At 43.0% G+C, this 20,353-nt stretch overlaps 2 protein-coding genes across 11 annotated transcripts in view; one reads left to right on the top strand and one right to left on the bottom strand.

Moving 5' to 3' along the window:
• Rnf11 (ring finger protein 11) overlaps nt 1-11,765 on the top strand; it is a 30,919-nt gene extending 19,154 nt beyond the window's left edge. The window contains exons 3-4 of one of the 2 annotated variants that reach the window (XR_004120984.1): nt 1,343-1,663; nt 11,602-11,765. Coding sequence is in view for 1 of the 2 variants with exons in the window: in XM_031378180.1 (XP_031234040.1) it covers nt 1,343-1,514 (172 nt within the window). In the remaining variant the exon portion in view is untranslated. Of the gene's footprint in view, nt 1-1,342; nt 3,197-11,601 lie in introns of those variants that run through there. The other variant, XM_031378180.1, reaches the window with a different exon arrangement.
• Nucleotides 11,602-20,353, bottom strand: part of Ttc39a (tetratricopeptide repeat domain 39A) — a 54,239-nt gene continuing 45,487 nt past the window's right edge. For 6 of the 9 annotated variants that reach the window (XM_031378167.1, XM_031378170.1, XM_031378169.1 and 3 more), the window contains 6 exons: nt 17,176-17,267; nt 15,308-15,428; nt 13,760-13,871; nt 13,225-13,339; nt 12,562-12,678; nt 11,704-12,209 (listed from right to left, as the gene is read on the bottom strand). In XM_031378167.1, the coding sequence (XP_031234027.1) occupies nt 12,086-12,209; nt 12,562-12,678; nt 13,225-13,339; nt 13,760-13,871; nt 15,308-15,428; nt 17,176-17,267 (681 nt within the window). In that variant the 3' untranslated portion in view covers nt 11,704-12,085. Of the gene's footprint in view, nt 12,210-12,561; nt 12,679-13,224; nt 13,340-13,759; nt 13,872-15,307; nt 15,429-15,581; nt 15,703-17,175; nt 17,268-20,353 lie in introns of those variants that run through there. The other 3 variants (XM_031378172.1, XM_031378171.1, XM_031378175.1) reach the window with 3 other exon arrangements.

Below are 20,353 nucleotides of genomic sequence, written 5' to 3'. Positions count from 1 at the left end.
CAGCTGAGAACTAGACTGGAATAACAGTGTGTTAGTAACTTTTTTTTTTTGCTGCACTGACCAAAGCTACTTGGTTTATAGGTTACTGTCAGTCATCCAGGGAAGCTAAGAAAGGAACTGAAGCAGAGGCCAGGGAGAAACCATGCTTCCTGGCTTACTCCCAATATGGTGTGTTCAACTTGCCCATTTAGACTACACAGGAACCACTTGCCTAGAGGTTGCACTGCCCAGTGGTCCAGGCTCTCCCATATCAATCATTAATTTAAAAGAAAAAGCCTCTGTAGACATGCCTCCCACAGGCCAATCTGGAGGAATTTTCTCAGTTGTGGTTCTGTCCAAAAGCTAGTCAGCACAGATGGCTAAGCTATAGGCTCCGAGGCATGTCCTTAACTGACCTATGTAAAGGGTTTTTTAACCTGCCAAATACTGTCAGAGAGGGTGGTCCAAGTACCCATATACATGAGTCTATGGGCGATAGTTACAGCAACTATTGATAGTTAAGACTATTCAAGTTTTAGTGATATGCAAGATCTTTCAAGTCTGAAGAGTAATTTTTTTGTCTTGATTTAATAGGGACAGCTATTCTAATTGAAAATGGCTTTACCAACAAACACAGATCAAATGGGTTTAATGTTTGTCTGTTCGATCTATAGCACCACTTAATACTAGCACTTAGGAGCAAAGTCTGTTTAGAGCATTGGTTTTGGACCTTTGTAGAATTGGATTTCTTAAACCTGTAGAAAAGTGCAGTGGAGTTGAAAGTGAGTTAATGAAGACAGTTTTAACTTGGAGCACACAAACAGTAGACTGGATTAGTCATTCTGTTTTGCCTTTTTCTTTTGCTTTGTTTTTGAGACAGCCTTCTGTTATGCAGCCCTGGCTGGCCTAGAACTCTATGTAGATCAAGCTGGAGTAAAACTCAGTGCCACCTGCTTCTTGTGTCCAGAATACTGATTTCAGTGTACTACCACTCCAGGCCTGGTCATTCTGTTTTTACTTGTAGTTAATGAGTATTACTCCTTTTTACTCTGAAAACTCAGTGCAAGGAAGCAGTGCGTGTAATTTCCTACCTAAAGCATCATAGTAGATGTCTCTTGTAATGTGTAACTATTTTCAGGCACAGCATGGGTTTGATCCTTCACGGAGTCTGTTTTTCTTTGCTCGGTTTAGTTGCTTTCAAGGCTTATAAATTAAGAATCAATAAAATATGAATGTTTCAGTGCTTTGGTTATGAGGTAGCAGGGAAACTTTTAAAAGAAGTTTTAGGTCTATGAATATTTTGCTTGTGTGTATTTAGATTAACATTAACACTTTCACTGATTTCTTCCTTGCTCTCCCTCAGGTGTGTGATCTGTATGATGGACTTTGTTTATGGGGACCCAATTCGATTTCTGCCGTGCATGCACATCTATCACCTGGACTGTATAGATGACTGGTTGATGAGATCCTTCACGTGCCCCTCCTGCATGGAGCCAGTTGATGCAGCACTGCTTTCATCCTATGAGACTAATTGAGCCAGGGTCTCTCGTCTGACTTCAAGTGAACCATCAGTTTTGGTGGTTTTGATCTTTTGTCACTGAGCCCAAAGAGCCAGGGATTAGGAATTAAGATCATGCACAAAAGTTTCCTAAAAATTCCTGGATGGCTGCAGATATTAAGGAAAGTATGTGATATTTTAGAAATTTAGGGGGGAAGTAGGATGGATGGTATTTTTATGTAAAGCCTTGACCCAGTGTTTAAAATATAATTGTTATTAGACCTTGTTCTTGCTCCAGTACATAGGAATTGTGTAAAGTGTTACAGCAACTGTACATGTTTAAATTGTGTGTGTTGAAGCTTAGGAAAAAGATAGTTGTTATTTTTCCTAAATGAAATAAGTTTCTTCTCCCACCCAGATTCTTTTCTGAAAAGTTACTGACATTTGGGTCAAGGTTTTATTAAAAGCTACATTTTATAACACTGGCACAAAAAAAAAGTAGTTTTAAGCTTGTTTGCACAGTTCTTTTTTTCCATTGGAAATGGAATTCATTGCCTTAGGTCTTTTTAAATAGTGTATTATCGTTGGGGCTGGCTCTATGCTTGAAAACCAGTTTATTTATAACCTGTTGTAAGTGCTATATTCTGTTTGCAGTTAGGAAATGCATAATTCAAAGTGATCTCCTAGCTTGTAAGCAAACTGAGATGCACTATCCCTTTTCTGTTAAAAATGAGTTGATGTGTGAGGAAACAAGGCTAGCAAAGTGGATTTGATATCCCCTTCCTTGTGTGTCTTACCTTATTGTTTTGGTTGTTAATATGGTGATAATTGAAAGTCAAGTTGAAATTCAAATACTAATATTTCTGATCTGTTGAAGCTTTGAACTATGCCACCATGCTTATGTAAAAATGAAAGTGGCACTATGATGAAATAGTTTCTCAGCTGTAGCAGTTTTGATTCTCTTTCCTGTGACCTCTTTCCCCATCGTCTGGAACCATAGCAAAAGGATACTGCATCTCTTGTTACTGTAGTGCTGAGGTTACTGAAGTTACAGAAACACATCTAGTCTGTTTCATAGAAAAGGATCTGTTAAAGTCTTGCTAGGTGACCAACAGGAAAGGTAAATGTGTTATGTTTTGCACACCAATGCAGCAGGATTTGTATAACCACATGACTTCACAGTTGTGATCTCAAAGGAACTTCTCCTTTTCTTTTTCTTGCAATTAATGTAAGAATACTCTAAATCTCTACACTTCCGAAGGATTAGAGGTAGAAATGGTCTAGTAAAGATGGAATGTTTTATCCATTTAGCATGTGTTTATTTTTCCTTTTGTTCTTGAGGTGATTTGTTCCTTCTACTCAGTGACATTGTAGTTAAAAAATGATGAGCAGAAGCGCTCTCCACCTTACAAATGAGAAATGTTCTTTTATATTGTGTTAAGTACTTGACTAACACTTTTTTACATACAAGAGTTTCTTGAAGGTTCTTCACAATTGTGTTGTAGAAGAAATTATGTCATAGTTAATTGACATTCAGTTGAAGCATTCATACATTGCTTAGTTTCCCAGTGGATCCCATGATGGAAATACTTAAAGATGAACTTGGAAAATACTGAAATTAGATTATCAGGTTTTGTTAAATTGTCTCGTATATCTTGCTTAATTTCTGTTCATTAATTTATATCCACCCAATTATAAAGTAAATTTGGAGGAAACAGCTGAAGTTGTGCCATATTTTTAGTGATAATTCTTTTTAAATCCTAATGTTTTCTAGTTATACACTTGTGTTATTAAGTATCACAGTCAGACTTTCTTCCTAGGTTCTCAAAATTTGTAAATGTACCTTTCCCAGTCTTTCATGTTGCAGTCTTTGGTAAGAATAACAACAACAACAACAAAACACTTCTGTCTCGGGATAGTACCAAACTGAGGCTCTTGGGTGATTCCTATTCTTTTTAACTTTATTCTGCACATAATTATGTTAAGAACCATCAATTTTTGGCATCCACTAATTGTTAAAAGTTATAATATAGCCATGAAGGGTTTAAAGGTAAGAGTTGGTTACATGTTCCCCAGAATATCCAATCTTTTTTTAAAAACACACACACACAGAGTGTTTACCGTTTTTCTGTGTGTATGTCTGGAAAAATAAGCAGGTCATCTTCGGGGCAGCCTTTACATAATGTTAAGGACTCAGACTTTATCCCAAGTCATTCTCTTTACACATCAGTTTAAAGCTTAGGAAAGTACTTTTCATTGCTTTGTATTTACTATGGTTTAAGCATACACTTAGAGACTGGATAGCTTTAAAGTTTCCTAAAGCAGGTGGAGCATGTTTAGAAAGGGGCAAGATCTGTTCCAGCATGGCTGTAGGATTTGAAATGTCTAGAAAGCCTAACCAAGGAAAAGGGAGGGAGGTTTATACAAATTGAACTGCTTGGATATATTTAAATTATGTTTACATTTGTGGTGGTTTGAATATGCTTGGCCCAGGAATGGCACTATTAGGAGGTGTGACCTTGTTGGAGGAAGTGTGTCATTGTGGGAGTGGGCTTTTGAGACCTTCCTCCTAGCCACATGAGAGCCAGTCTTCTGTTTGCCTTTGGAATAAGATGTAGAACTCTCAGCTCCTCCAGAGCCATACCTGCCTGGACACTGCCATGCTCCCCACCATGATGATAATGGACTGAACCTCAGAACCTGTAAGCCAGCCCCAATTAAATGGTTTAAGTTTAAGAGTTTAAGAGTTGCCTTGGTCATGGTGTCTCTTCACAGCAATGGAAACCCTAAGACAACATTCTTACAAGGAATCTCTTAAATTGGTATTGGAAGACTTACCCCACCCCATGTGTGTCTGTGTATTATTTTATAGAACTTAGGGCATTGAGGTTCTTTACATTAAAAGTTCCTTCATCCTAAACTTTTAAAAAAATTTTTTACATTTTAATTATGTATATGGATATTTTACCTGCATGTATGTTTGTGCAACATTTGTGTTCCTCGTGCCTATAGAGGCCAGAAGAGGGTGTCCAATTCCTTTGAACTGGAGTCACGGTTGTGAGTGGCCATGTGGGTTCTAAGAATGGATTATAGTCCTCTGGGAGAGCAGCCAATGCTGACCATCTCTCCAGCCTTAGAAGTAAGCGTTTTAAAAAACAACTTGTGATCTTGACTGAAAGTGGTAAAAAGGACAAGGTAAGTTTTTTAGATACACTTAGAATGATGCTACTATTACGTGCTGGGGATATGAAGCTTGGTGGTAGAGCAAGCTTACCTTACTAGATGCCCTGAGTGTTACTAGTACCCCAGTACTAGCAACAGCTTGGTTACCTAGGTATAATCTGTGCATCTGATCCTATGCAATGGGATCTTACTCTGTAACCCAGGCTGGCCTAGTGCACACTGTGGAGACAGGTAACCTTATGGTAGTCCTGATCGGCGTCCTTAGTACTGGGACTATGGGTCTCAGCAATAGTTATTAGTTATTTGCTTGTACATGCGTGCAAATGTATTTTAGCATTTCTTAATACATTCTTAACATATCTTAATAACCTCTAGTTTTGAAATTTATGAACACAAGGAGGGCTAGCTTTAAGTTTGGGAAAGAAGTGGCAGAAAAGGCAGTTTGTGGCTCTGTTCTAACGTCTCAACTAAAACTATCTCTCAAGATGACTCCTAGGTGCTAATTTTATGTTGCAAAAATCATTGTACTATACATAATCACTGATGGACCCACATGATAATTACCTGAGAAGTATCAAAAATGATCCCTGAAAGAATTTTCATTGTTCTGTGGCTAGAAACCTAGAATGTTTAGGCACATGCCTGTAATCCCTGCAGTTGGGAGGTGAAAGCCAGAGTCTTAAGGTCATACTCAGGTACTTCTGTGTAGGGTCTGAACTTAGTAACAGAGACTCTCTTCCCATGAGTTGCAGAGAGAATATATTTTTCACATTCTCTGTAGTAATTACTTGTCTGTTACTTAAGATTATTTGGGCTTGTTTCCAGAGGGTAGAGAAGTCATGGTAGCAGCTGAAGCACACAGGAAGCGAAGAGCAAAAACTGGAAGGTGGGGTGAGCCATAACCTAACCTACTCAAGAAATACAAACAAGGCTCTCTGTCTAGACAGTGCTGCCAGCCGGGAACCTGGTGTTGAGCTATGTGAGCCCGTGGGGGCATTTCTTATCAAACCACTACAGTCTCCAAGCCATTTGGTACACTGGTAGAGTTTGGAATAGTTGGTAGCTGATCCTTTCCCAAGCTACTGTAAAATTGTCTTTGGTACATTGTGGGGTTTGGAGTGTTGGAGGCTTGTTAATATTTGTGACTGAAGTCATAGGAAAGGCTGCATAGGCTTCTTGCCATGCGTCCTCTGCTGCTCTTCTGTGCTATTTTAGAAAATCTAGATAAGACAGTTGACCTTTTTTACTGATCCATAATGTTCTCATTAGGTCCAGTGTTCTATTAAGTCCTTTATAAAAGGAGTTTCAGAATTTTCTGCAGTTTAATTTTTCACTTTATTGAGTAGTTTGCTTTTATAACACTGAATGTGAGGCCAGATGGTTATTGTTGACTAAAAGTTATCACTCTGTGTAAGTCTTATGTGTGTTACATGCATGTGTGTATATGTGAATGTCAAAGAGCAACCTGGAGTGTTGAAGAGTGTGGAGGATAACATCCTTGTACATCTTAAATTTCATTTCCTCTGTGTCCTAGACGTGGCTCTAGGTCCTCAGTCTGGAACATCAGCAACTTGTATTCTCTGCTGATGCCTGCTCTCTGCTCCACATTTCGTGTGTGTGTGTGTGTGTGTGTGTGTGTGTGTGTGTGTGTGTGTGTGTGTGTGTGTGTGTGTTTGCCCGCATGAGTGCCATAATGTATATGTAGGGGTCAAGGATAATTTTGTACAGTTGATTCTCTACTTCTGTATGACTATGAAATGCCAATTCTTACCAAATGAACCAAATAAGTGATCTATGTTTCTTAGCATATTGAAAACTTAGCATGAATTTCTTCTTCTAAGTCTAGTTCTGGTGAGGAAGGTACAATATTTTTGGTAGACAAGCCAGAAACAGTTGGAGCTATAGGCCATTTTTAACTCCGGATAATCCATTCTTGGCATAGCAGCTAAAATAATGTTATAAATCAGTTGAATGATGTCATTCCAAAGCTTGAAATTAATAGCTTCCTGTTGAACTGAAATAAATCCAAATTGGGATGAAATGGCTCACTTCATAGGACTGCCATCTAACCTTTTCATGTACCTGGTAAAGTGCCTCAGCCTGTTTTACATTATCATGTCGTCCCTCTAGGTTGCTTTGTACATTGTTTATACTAAACAGATTCTGAACTAAAAAGCACACATTTATTTTTACTCTATGACTATTCTTTATGTGCTTATATCTCCCCCTTAACAGAATAAGCCCCCACAAAAGTATGACACTTGTTTTGTAAATGAAAAAGGGAATCTTGACTCTGTCTGGTGGGAGGGAGGTCTGATAAACAGTCAGAAGCTAGCATGGTGACATATGGAAACCAGAGGCAAGTGGATTCTGGGCCAATTCTGGGCCAGCCAACACCACACAAGGAGACCCAGTGTCAGAAGGGACTGGGAGATAGCAAGAAGGAGTAGTAGCCATTGCTGCCTTTCCTGTGAGCCCAGTCTCTAGCCAGTGCTTCATGAACTTGAGTGCATAGATTCATTGGAAGACTTTTGGAGTTTCTAGGTCTGAGAAGGTTCTTAACAAGTTCACAAATGATGCTAATAATAGTCTGAAACTTTTGGTTTTTCGAGACAGGGTTTCTCTGAGTAGCCCTGGCTGTCCTGGAACTCACTCTGTAGACCAGGCTGGCCTCAAACTCAGAAATCTGCCTGCCTCTGCCTCCCAAGTGCTGGGATTAAAGGTGTGCGCCACACCACCGCCCGGCACAAATGATGCTAATAATAGTCTGAAACTTAAATTTTTGAATTTGTTGTGATAGATGCTGAGCCAGGCCAAATTTTGCCCCTACCCTGAATCTTGCAAACTAGAAACCTTTATGCTGTTAGTCATAAGCTGTTAAGGACAAGAGGCCTGAAGTGCCTGCCATGTATCCTGTCAGGTAAAGAATGCCTAGTCCAGGAGCAAAGCCAAAAACTAGTGGCCTCAATGGCAGCACTAGAGATGGCCTAACTTAATCATCGTACCAAAGCTCTGCCTTCTCTAAGGCAGGAACTGCTGTTTATGTACATAATTTTAATCATTGTTAATAGTATGAAGCACTTGGCAGGCATGTAGAGGAGACAACTATTGGAATTCTTTCACTTGTGGATTCCAAGGATCAAACTCAGGTGGTATAGCCTGCATGTCAAACACTGAACCATCTTGGGGCCTTTTTTTCTGACCTATGGATCACTTGAGCTAGTAGGTAAGATGTGTCTACTTGAACAGGCATTCCTGTTTTTGTTTTTTGGGGTTTTTTTTTTTATTAGATATTTTCTTTATTTACATTTCAAATGATATCTCCTCTCCTGGTTACCCCTGGTTGGTTGATGGTTTAGTTCCTGGGAGCTCTGATGGTACTAGTTAGTCCATATTGTTCAGCTCCTTGGGTCCTTTCTCTAGCTCCTTCATTGGGAACCCTATGCTCAGACCAATGGATAGTTGTGAGTCTCTACTTCTGTACTTCTGCACTGTCAGAGCCTTTCAGGAGACAGCTATATCAGGTTCCTGTCAGCCAACACTTGCTGACATCCACAATAGTGTCTGGATTTGATGATTGAATATGGAAAGGATTCACAGGTGGAGCAGTCTCTGGATTGTCCTTTCAGTCTCTGCTCCATAGTTTGTCTCTGCAACTCCTTAGATGGGTATTTTGTTCCCCCTTCTAAGAAGGAACGATGCATCCACACTTTGGTCTTCCCTCTTCTTGAGTTTCTTGTGGTTTGTGGATTGTATTTTGGGTATTCTGAGCTTCTGGGCTAATATCCACTTATGATGAGAGTACATGCCATGTGTGTTCTTTTGTGATTGGGTTACCTCACTCAGGATGATATCCTCTAGATCCATCCATTTCCCTAAGAATTTCATAAATTCTTCAGTTGTGAATTCTTTGTTTACCTCCGTACCCCATTTTTAATAGGGCCATTTGATTCTCTGGAGTCTAACTTCTTGTATATATTGGATATTAGTCCTCTCCTATGTGTTTTAACAACTAAAATAGGAGATGCCCAATGAGCAGGTGGTAGTCAATTTGTAAAATACCGGTTGAGTCTGGGCCTGCTCATCCACAACTTTAATCTGAATTCTCACAGGATCTGAGTTTGAGGCCAGCCGTGGCTACATAGTGAGATCTGATCTCAAAAAAATTTTTTTAAAAATTGGTTAGTTTTTTGAAGCTTTGTACTCCATAGCTATTGTGTTTTGGCCTCCCAAATGCTGAAATTATAGGCATAAGCCATCACAACTAAAGACAGAATTATAACTGGGACCTGGAGAAAGAGCCCAGCTGTAAGAGCATGTACTATGCTTGCAGAAGTCCCAGCATCCCCTGGGCATGGTGGCACACGCCTTTAATCCCAAGCACTCAGGAGGCACAGACAGGTGAATCTCTTGAGTTCAAGATCAGCCTGGTCAAAAGTCCCAGCATCCACTTCAGGAACTCTCTCTCTCTCTCTCTGTGTGTGTGTGTGTGTGTGTGTGTGTGTGTGTCCCCGCCTGTCAGCTCTCCTGCCACAGTGCTGGGCTACTGTGGTGCATTTCTCCATCTAGCTTGCTTGCTTCACTCTTTCCCTCTTTTTTTAACATGGATGCTTGGGATCTGAATTTAGGTCTTCATACTTGTCAACAAGCAACTTTACTCACTGAGCCACCTTCTCAGCCCCACTTTTGTTAAGTGTAGGTTTTGTTTAGATTTTGTTTTATTTTGGATTTGTTGAACTTAATCTAAGTTCATCTAAGACCCTCAGTATCCCATAGTACCATGCAGAATAGGGACCTATGTCTTATGTAACATGTGTTACAAATTTTTTCAGAGGTAGAATTAGTGAGTACCTCTTTCATCTTTAATTATGCCAAGATTCAGTGTAAGTCTGGCATCAAACTGGTAAGCAGAGGATGGGCTTCTAATTTTGAATTCAGCTTCAGATATTTGAACCATAATATTTGTGATGCATAATGGGTCTGTGATCTTAGGCAAGTTATTTAACCTGTGTTTTTACATCTTTAAAGCATTTAGTCCCTCACAGGGTACATGTAAGGATTACAACTAGTGTGGTAGTAACTAGCAGATGTGAGTACTTAATTTACTAGTTATTTTTTTCCATAGAACATCGGCTTTTTTTCCTTTGTTTCAATGATTTGTTGAGACAGGGTCTCAGCCCATGCTGACCTTGAACTCCATATGTAGCAGTGTAGCAGATTTCCTTTATTTTTTTTCAAGACAGAGTTTCTCTGTGTAGCCCTGGGTGTCCTGCCTGGAACTCACTCTGTAGGACAAGTCTGGCTTACATGTCAGCCAAGTGCTGGGATTATGCCACCACTGCCCAGCTAAATTCTTAATCATCGTACTTCTCCAGAGAAGATTGAGGATATAGGTGCATGTTAGCATGTCCAGCTTAGCATGTCCAGCTAGATATCTAAAATTGTGAAGTGTCCCTTACTGTGAAGGAAAACAGCTTGTCCCAGTCATTTGTGAGGTGTTAGTGTGGTGTCTGACTGGAAGTCTGCTTATCAACCATAGTCTCCTGATAACTGTATACCTCCAAAGAGCTCTGCTTCATTAGCCGGCTTTATGCAATGGAAACTATTATAGTTGCTCATTTAGGAATGGATTTTTCAAGTTTCCAAATGAGGTTGTTTGTGGGTTTATCCTATTGGTCAATATTGAACTTCAGATCAACAGAAACCTTGGAAAGCAGTAGCTGACAGGTATGAGATGTTCCCGTTTATAATTGAATTTCAGAATTCAGAATCCAGCATCTCATTTAACTGATTGAGGACATCAGGAAATGGTTAAGGCACTCTGGAAGGCTGTGTATTTGTAGTAAAACAGATTGTTGGTTCCCCATCATCATAATTCTAAACTAAGTAGGTTTGATTGTTAAGTAGTCCCAGCCTGCTGAGACTTTCTGAAGGCTATTCAAGTCATTCTTGCTGGGAATCTCTTACCTGGACCTGAGCCAAGCCTTGGGTTGAGGTTGGCCTTTTGGGGGCCTAGTTTTGGTATCAGGTTGTGGCTTTTTGCTGTGAATGGTGATAACTGTCTTGGAAACACTCCCACTCTGACTTAAGATAAGGAAGTAGGGAAACCTGCCAAGGTATGGGAGAGCTGATAGGGACCAGCACACTGACAACCACCCTGCAGAGCAGTGAGCATCAGCATAGACTGCATAGCCAAGGGCCTGTTCAGATCATGTGACAGTTGCTGCTCCCCTGACAACTGGTCCATTTGTGGCATTAAGATTTGGACTTGCCCTCTGGGCTTCCCAGCTGTCAGTCTCCTGCAGGGCAGAAGTGCTATGAAAGTCTGCACTAGGGAAGAGGTAGCCTAGAATGACTCAGGCCATGAAGGAGCCTAGAATAGCACAGAATTTAGAAACCAGTGTTTTAACAAGAGGCCTAATCCACTGAACTGTCATTAGCCAGACTGCAACCTGGGAAATTGAGGTAAAAGTGGGCTAGTTAAATGAAATCCAGTAGGAAATCAACAGCAGCAGCAGACTTAGCGTCATGTGATGGGTGCTGCTTTGGCCTAGTGTTAGGCACCTCAGTGGCTCACCCGCATTCAGTAGCTGCTCTCCAGTCACTCCTTACCCTGCCCTGCTCAGGTTGGTCTCCCAGCATCTAGGCTTTAGAAAAAGAACATTTAAGGGTTTGTCTGTAGAAAGAATTTTTGTATAGTTTTGGAGAAAAGTGAGAAATGGATCATGATGTGTTTTGTTTTGGCTGACATAATCAATAGGCTGTAGGGTAGCCTCCTGTTTGTCTTGTTAAGGCTTACTATTACCAGATCTTTTCTAACAAGGGTCTTAAGTACTCATCCGATTCTGATTCTCTTGCCTTTATTTCCATTAGAAGACAAAAATTTATATGAAAACTCTATTTTAAATATTAGCAACTTAATTTGCTTTATTTTTTTTTAGACCCAGTGTCTCACTGTGTAGTTCCGGCTGTCCTGGAATTTGCAACGTAGAACTTTGAAGCCAAAGTCTCAGATGCTAGGAACTCCTGTCCTCAAAGCTGAGGTCTGAAAAGCAGTTTGGCCTTTAATAGCATGTAGAGATCAGGAAGTAAACAGATTTACAGGCAATTGGGTTTTTTTTGTTTGTTTGGGGGGGGTAGTTTTTTTTTTTAACACCAACTATAATCCCATCAATGTAAACTGTTCATACATTCTCTTAAACATCACAGTGTAAAACTAGTAGTACCCGTATGTGTGAAGGCTTTGGCCACACTGGTAAAAATGCTGTCTTTGCATCTGCACAGATATTCTTGTGCAATCCTACTGGAGCACCAGGTGGACCCCAAGGAAGGGCAGGGCAGGGAAGGTGAACTTTTGAAATGTTTCCAGGCACTCTGTCCAGCTAGCTGTCTGTTCCTCTTCCAGCCCAAGAGTGCTGCAGAAAGCTACAAAGACACTGATGAGACTAGAGATCTGTTGCCATCTTCTAAGGAAGATCTGGCCTGGAGTGTGGCTGCCTGGATTCGAAAATGTGTCCTTGACTCCATGGAGTAATTCTTGTAGTTTTGCCTAAAGGGGAGCAGAGGATCAGACAGGTGAAGCTTGGCTATTCTGGGAGGTGTGTCATATTCCAGTCCCCCATTTGGGCCATGTGAGACACTACCCTCATCCATATACAACTTGAGAACTTTGTAGTTTTTAGGACTTTGAAAGGGATACTCTCTTACCACTCTTGGTCCTGTTGGACTTACGTCTTTATACCAGCTCTACAGCTGGCTTATTGAAAGCTCACTTCCTATATCAAGAATATGTCAGAGCTGTGTTACTAGAACCTTGCTTTTGCCAGCAGCCTCAGTGATACCTGGGCACTTCAGTTCAAAGGGATCACAGATAGGAAAGGTGAGAATTGACCAAGCCTTACTTTGCAGACTCTAGGAGTTTGATGGCCTCTTCATTTCTGCCTTGCTCCATAAATAGCAGGGCCAGCTCCAGGAGGGCATTTGGAATCAAGTAATGGTCGTATTTAATCTTCTTTTCACTGCAAAACAGAAGCAGGCATGGCCCACCCTTCAGGTCCTCTCCACAGCCTTCTCAGAACTTCAGCTCCTTACCTTAGAAACGCTGGGGTCATCACCAGAGCCTTCAGGCACCCTTACCTCACCTCCCTGTTTCAGTCTCAACCATTGTCACTCCCTATCATTGCCTGTTCCATATCCTTTCCTGACATCTGTCCTCATCCTGTGAAGATAGGGCCTTCTCAGTCTGTCCTCACTGTTGTATTCTGGTGTGTGTCCTGTGCCCAGAACTTTTGTTTTCCGGCTAAACTTCCAAATTTATTTTGTGTTTATTTATTGGAACAAGGTCTTGATATGTCCTGGCCTCGAACTCTTAGAAATCTTTCTGCCTCTGCCTCCCAAGTGTTAAGATTAAAACCATGAGCTATAAACATCCAAAATTAACCATCGCCCTGATAGCCTGTCCTGGTATCTCTTATCCTAGCTCAGAATAGACATCAGCAAATGTGTGGTGGAGGAGTAGGAGGATGGAGAAGCTAAGCCCAGCAGGAGTAGCCAAAGGCACTTACTTGGAAGAAATGCTCCTGAAATTCTCCTCTGCCTCCTGGATTCGGCCCAGGTATTTCAGACACAGGCCTTTCAGCAATTTGACCAAGCAATCGTCATCTGCTGAGTACTCATTCTCTGAGAATAGAGGTGTGGGGGAAGAAGGTAGGCTTGCTCACTTCTGCAAGTTACTCAGGGAGCCCCTCTGTGGAACCCAGGACACTGGTGAATCAAGACACAATTCACCTCAGGGGACTCACATCTGAGAAGAAAAGACAGATATTGAGATAATGGCTCCAGAGTGAATTAGGAGTGACTGGAGGAAGCTCAAGAGAAGGCCCTGGACAAGGAGACTGGACACTTGCTGAGAGGAGCTAACACTGGTTTTGTAAAAGGCTGGTTAGTAGGGTAGAGGAATTATAAGGACAGTTTTGGCAGAAGAACCTTGCTGAGAGGAGCTAACACTGGTTTTGTAAAAGGCTGGTTAGTAGGGTAGAGGAATTATAAGGACAGTTTTGGCAGAAGAACCTTGAACTCTAAAGACCTGCGGATAATCACCTGGGCCCATTGCCAGCATCTCTTCAGCCTTGGTGATGACCTCGAGCATCCCATCAGTGAGTTTCGGCTGCTTCCCAATCACAGCATAGCCATTCCAGATGTACATCATTTCCTGAGAGTGGGAGTGGGGCAAGTCAGTCCTAGGTCTCTGCCTCAGCAGGGCCTCAGTTTTCCCATCTGTAAAATAGGCAGCTCAGTTCAAAAGGTCCTGAGGCCTTTGGATCCCTGATCTTCAGGTCTCCTTCCAGCTCTCAATCGTACAGCTTTGGAGCATTGTGGAAACAGCCTTACCAGGGATTTGTTCTTGAGCTTATCTATTCCATAAGGGTTTAGGGTGGCCCAGCAGCCAATAGGTTTCAGCTACTTCCCTACTGTACCTTGCATGAATACTACCATACCCTCTCTTCATCCAAACTCCCTTCTTGAGGACTAGGCCTTGCCCAACACTGTTCAGGGAACCCTCCCTGCTCCAGCTGGCAGAGCCTCCCTTGTTGGAGGAAGCCACTAAGCATCTCAGGACAGTCGAGCCCTAAGACTGTCCCTTTCCCCCACAGCAGCAGGCCCAAGGATGGCAACCTCATCGATCTGATCCCTTAACTCTAAGCTAAGTTATTGAAGAGTCATATTTCCTAAACCATCAAGACAGGTAATGGACACTGAATGCAGTTTCTATAAAGCCCTAAAGATTGTTAGGGTTTTTGTTTCAGTGTTCCTTAAGATAGAAAACTGGTTAGAACCAGCAGTACTTAGCCTGTCCTTCCAGTGCCCTCACAGGTGACTTTCTGCAGAAGTGGGTATAGTATCCTTCCCATAATACCCCACCACCATTTTGATAGTAGTATCTTTATTGTACATCTTAAACTACGTTTCTTGAGACAGGGTCTCTTGTACTCCAGACTGGCCTCAAATTCACCATGTAGCTTGAAGATAACCACCTTGCCTCTACCTCCCCCATGTTGGGATTACAGACATGTGCTGCCACACTCAGTCCGTAAAATCCTTTAGAACTGGGCCAGGTGCCAAGGACGAGCTGACTTTACAGTGGGTAGAAGGACCCCTAAGGTTACACACTACTGAACAGGAAAGTTCATCTGTAATTCATGGAATTATCCTAACAGCGGCCCTGGATTTAGGCTCTGGAGCCTTACATCTCTGAATTCAATTTTTTCTTTACTCCATCTGTATGAGCTATTCAAGTTATTACTGACCCACGTTAGGCTTTATACCCCCTACCATGAAGGTTTTGTTCAGAGTCGAACATAACTTGGCCTGAGACCCCAACCCTCTCTTCAAAAAAGGTTGATCTAATGAGGAGAACTATGTAAGTAGCAATTAGAACCCTGTGACAACAGAACAGTCATTGCAGGAACAAGACAGACAGACATCCCTCTGCTTGAGGCTGGAGTGTTATCTGGTATCTAGGAGAGCTGTTCTTCCTGCCTTGAGGCTTCTTGCAGCCTGCTGGCCTGTCTCCCAAACCCGGTGAATTGTGAAACCCTTTCTGGTCCCTCATCCACCCTCTGCCCCAGAGGCTCTCTTCCTACCCACCAGAGCAGGGATTGGCAAGGCGATGGGGTTGGGGGAGAGGTAGCGCCTGGACTTCCGGATAGCAAACTTCTCTGTGGGTAGAGATTTCCCAGCAATCTTGAGCTTCAAGCCTGGCACAGCCCTGAAGAAATGGGAAAGAAGGATTGAGGATGCAGGTCAGTGGGAGAGCTCTTGGCTAACATGTCCAAGTCCCCAGGGACAAAGGAGCATGAGCACAGGGAGAACAAGTCTCTAGCCTTTGCTGGCCTACCCACACCTCAATTTCCACGCTTACGATGAGAGAGCTTGACTCAAAGTATTTCAAGGTGCAAGCCAGCCTGTGGTTATGGTCTCATTCCACAGTTCCTACATGACCTGATTGCTTTCAAAGGCAGCTGAGCAAAGGCTCCAGAGCCGGCAGTGTAAGACGGTGTCTAGGTATCTTCTAGGCCTGCCTTCTAGTTATCTCTCCTCCACGCCCAGGCCTTGCTGGGAGGGCCCACAAAAGTCTAATCCCAGTTTCACAGGCATGACCAACACCCAGAGAAAAGAGGGACTTGTACAAACAGCTCAAACCCTTAATTAACTCCAGCCTCCTGAACTGTGGCCTCCTCAGCTGTTTCAAGCATAGAATAAAGTGCATACAGCTGGGCATGCCTTGACTGGAGCCTCACCCACTACCAGCTGCCTGGCCACTGGGTGTGGCTGGGATCTCAGACCCTGAGCTGTATGGGCTCAGGAAACAACTGCTGGGTGAGGCCATCCCAGATTCCTTGCTGCGTATTCATTGCAGAACCTCTCTGGGTCTGTTTTCTAATCTCAAAAGTATAGATTGTACTACCTCCTCTCAAGGGTTGTGGGAGAAGTCTGTGGGCTGGGGCCACCACCGTTTGCTCTAGCAGCAGGCTCTATGCATACAGTGCTGTTTAGACACTAACAAAGGCCTGTCAGTGAAGCTGGCCAGCCTCAATCTCCACCATGGGAGGAGAGCCCTAGACACCATCCTCCAATTCCAGGTTAACCTTTTGACTCTTATGAAGAGGCAAATAAGAGGTAAAGAGAATGATGAAAAAACATAATAATGAAAAAGAATAATTAAAAACGGGGGGGGGGGGGGGGGGGGGGGGGGCAGCCCCTGTGGTTCCAGGCTCTACTGCAGGGTCTTCAAAATACTTTTTCCAGTTGCCAAACTAGCCTGCTTGTTCCGTTGTCCCAGGCGTCCCAGCTGGGTAATGGTGTTAAAGCTGTTGAACTGATCGAGTGACTTTGGCTCTGTTTCTCTCTGTGGCTCTAGCAAACTCAACTGATGGAGAGATCTCTTGTACCTCGGAATCTGGTGTTTAAATGTAAAATGTCTCCTACGGGGATTTCAACACTTGGTTGCCAGTGGGTGGGCTGTTTTAGGGAGAGGTTTAGGAAATATGACTGCTAGAGGAAGTAGGTCACTGAGGGGGCAAACTTTGAGAGTGCATGCATAGCCTCCCCTACTTCCAGTTTTGCTCTTTGCTTTGCATTTGCAGTTGTTACTATGCCTGTCCCTTTATCACTGCACTCCTATCATCATCCCTGCCATGATGGACTTGTCCTGGAACCATTGGTCATGGTGCTTTATCACAGCACTGGAAAAGTGACCAAGACAGGGTCCTTGTCTGTCCCAGTGACCAGATGAAAGAGATGACAAACATTCACAGGATTCTAACTGCCAGCAGCACTGGCATGGAGTGGTGGCCAGAGGGGAATAAGGGTACAGGGCACTTGGGGACAGGCGGCTTAGAGGTGGGAGTACCTATTGCATCACTACAGCTCAGATAGCCAGGAGCAGACCTGGCTGCTGTCTGTCCGTCTGTCCACAGTAAGCCCTGCAGTAGGAGCACCGTGGAGGGGCCCACCTGAATAACTCCACTTCATCATCCCCGAATGGCTTATAGTCTTCCTTCCCAAACATGCTGAGGTAGGCAGCCTTCATGTAGATGTAGGTGGCCTGTGGGAGACAGCAGAGATGTGAGCAGCCCTTCCTCTAATCACAGTGAGTGCCACATGAAATTCAAGCCTCACTGTGGCTCCGTAGAGATTTAGAATCACTAAGCCCCCAGGGGAGGATGCTGAAGCAATTGGAGTTTAGAGGTGGGAGTTGGATGCCTGAAAAGCAGCCTCCCTCTCCATCTTGGCCCTATCAGGAGAGAGAGACCTGAGCAGCATGCAGAGACAGGGTGAGCATGGAGGGGTACTACTGGGAAGCAGCAACTGCAGGTGGCCCTGCCCGATAATGGGAAGATTCAGAGACACAAGGGTACCCATATGCTCAGAAGTACATAGGTAGCACATGTGTGGGGCACAGATGACCTGCAGTAGGGACTATATGAAGGAGGTATAGGTCCAGGATAGTGAACAGGAACCCTGGCAGGGCTCAGTGACAGACCTACATCACTCACTTTACACCTTCATCTCAATCCATCTTAAAGAAAATCTCTGTAAGGACCTTGCCTGCTGGATCCATAGGCCACCTGAGGGAAAGTGGGAAGGGAGCCCCTTGCTTCAGGGGCCAAGTGACCTACACAACCCATAACCACAAGAGAGACCGAGTTAGAGGCATTTTGCTCAGTGCTGCCCTCCAGTGGCCCAGCTTTGAAACAGCTGCCTCCCAGGACAGCTCTGCCAAGGAAAATACCTACCAGTGGCCAAAATAGAATTGAAGAAAAAGAGATCATCAGAACATCCTGGAAGGTTCACCTGCACCATCTGTGCTGGAGCACAGACCCTCGGGTGCTCAAACCTTCAAACAGGGCCAAGCTCATCTTTGTGGGTGTGTAATGGAGTCCCCTCATGGAACCTTTAACATGGTGTCACCCTTGCCCATACCTCTAGGTCTCCCCTGTCCCTGACATGGTTCACTGCACTGCATTCCAGGGACTCTACCTCCTGTCTAGCTTTGTTTTCATTGATTGAATGCCTGTGATATATTCTGAATTTAATAAAGATATGGCAGAAGTACATGTACACTAATTCAAAATCAGTTTCATAAGCAATGGAGACAGACTCTACATCCCCCATCCCCAGGAACATCTTTCTTACTAGAACACTGCCCCCAAACAAATTCAGTTTATTTGGGTTTTTTAATTAAGAATTTAAAGCTTTCCAATTAGTGTAAAATAACCAGGTCAAAAAACCTTGTGATGTCTGTTTAAAAAAAAAAATGACTATTAAAAGTCTTATCAACCAATCAGCAAACGACTTGCACATCTGTAACGGCGGCAGCTGGGAAGTCAGGGCAGGTAGAGTTCATGTTTATACCTAGCTTCATTGTGAGTTTGAGCTAAGTGCAACCCTACTCAAAAAGAAAAAAAAGGGGGGGGGCATCATCTAGATAGCTCGACAGGTGAAGAGGTTGTTATACAAGCATAACAAACTGAGTTCAATCCCAGGAACCCACAGAAGGGTAAAAGGAGAGAACAGAGTCCACACACACTGCCCACCATAATCATATACACAGTAATTAACAAAATACATATGTTTTCAAATACAATATCTGGAATATAAATAGACAATAAATATTTGGGGAAATGTTCAACATCCTTAGCCATAAGGGAAACGCAAATCAAAACTACATTGAAGAAAACCAGCAGCAACAAACATTGGTGAGGATGTGGGGGAAGAGGAGCCTTATAGCCTGCCGAGACTGCATTGGTGCGGCCAATCTAGAAATCAGAATGGACATTCTTCACAAACATAAACTTTTCATACAATTGAGTGTACCACTCCTGAGTGTGTAGATAAAGGAGCAAGCTTCACCTTCCACTGAGGCTGCACCTTGTCAGTAGTCTGTCCTGATCTCTCACAGTGCCAAGCCTCAGCTGTGTTCATGAGTCCTTTGTGCCTTCAAAGCCAGTACTACCTGGGTAACTTACATATCAGTGTAGTTGGCTGCCTCTAGCTTCTATGGCTGACTTCAAGCCAACACTTCCCAGGGTTCACCTCAGTGATGCTGCCTCTTAATCACTGCTAATTTCTCAGTGTCAGCTAACCAGCACCAATTGTTCCAGTCAAGCAAAGATTTGACTTCAGAGGTTCTGGTCTCTTGCTAATCATGGCTGGTTTTTTAGCCCCAGCTAATCAGAATCACAGATTCTCTTTCTTTCTTTTCTTTCTTTCTTTTTTTTTTTTTTTTTTTTTTTTTTTTTTTTTTTTTTTTTTTTTTTTTTTTTTTTTTTTTTTTTTTTTTGTTTTGTTTTGTTTTTCAAGACAGGGTTTCTATGTGTAGTCTTGGCTGTCCTGGAACTCACTCTGTAGACCAGGCTAGCCTCGAACTCAGAAATCTGCCTGCCTCTGCCTCCCAAGTGCTGGGATTAAAGGCGTGCACCACCACTGCCTGAGAATCACAGATTCTCAATTCAAAATAGCAGACAGCCCTGATAGTCTTTAAGTGACTCTCAATGTTCTTTCTAGAACTTCACAAGCCAGGCCTTCATTGTCTGTATTGCTCTCAGAATTTTTATCTTCCAAGCTTCTATAGTACAGCTCACCACACTTTGAACACTCACTGGCTTTTCTAGCCCAAAATTTCAAAGTTCTTCCATTATTCTCCTCAAAACATGGTTAGGTCTGTCATAACAATACCCTGTTGTCCCAGTACCAATTTATCTCAGAATTACCATTGCTATGATGAAACACCATGACCAAAAGCAATGAGGGCAGGAACCTGGAGGCAGGAGCTGCTGCAGAGATCATGGAGGAGTGCTGTTTACTGGCTTCCTCCCTACAGCTTGCTCCACCTGCTTTCTTCTACAACCTAGGATCACTATCTTAGGGGTGTACTACCCACAATGGTCTGGGCCCTCCCGCATCAATCACTAGTTAAGGAAATGCCCCATAGTCTTGCCTGTGGCTGGATCTTGAGGCATTTTCTCAACTGGGTGAGGCTCCCTTTTCTCTGATGATGATTCTGGCCTGTGTCAAGTTGACATAAAACTAGCCAGCACAGTCATGGTGTTGATCATGGAAACAGGGGTGGATGGATGGGTGGATGGATGGGTGGGTGGGTGGATGGGTGGATGGATGGGTGGGTGGGTG

This window comes from Mastomys coucha, unplaced genomic scaffold, assembly GCF_008632895.1.
Source record: "Mastomys coucha isolate ucsf_1 unplaced genomic scaffold, UCSF_Mcou_1 pScaffold18, whole genome shotgun sequence".
Taxonomy (NCBI): domain Eukaryota; kingdom Metazoa; phylum Chordata; class Mammalia; order Rodentia; family Muridae; genus Mastomys; species Mastomys coucha.
This window is presented reverse-complemented; position numbering and strand designations above follow the sequence as displayed.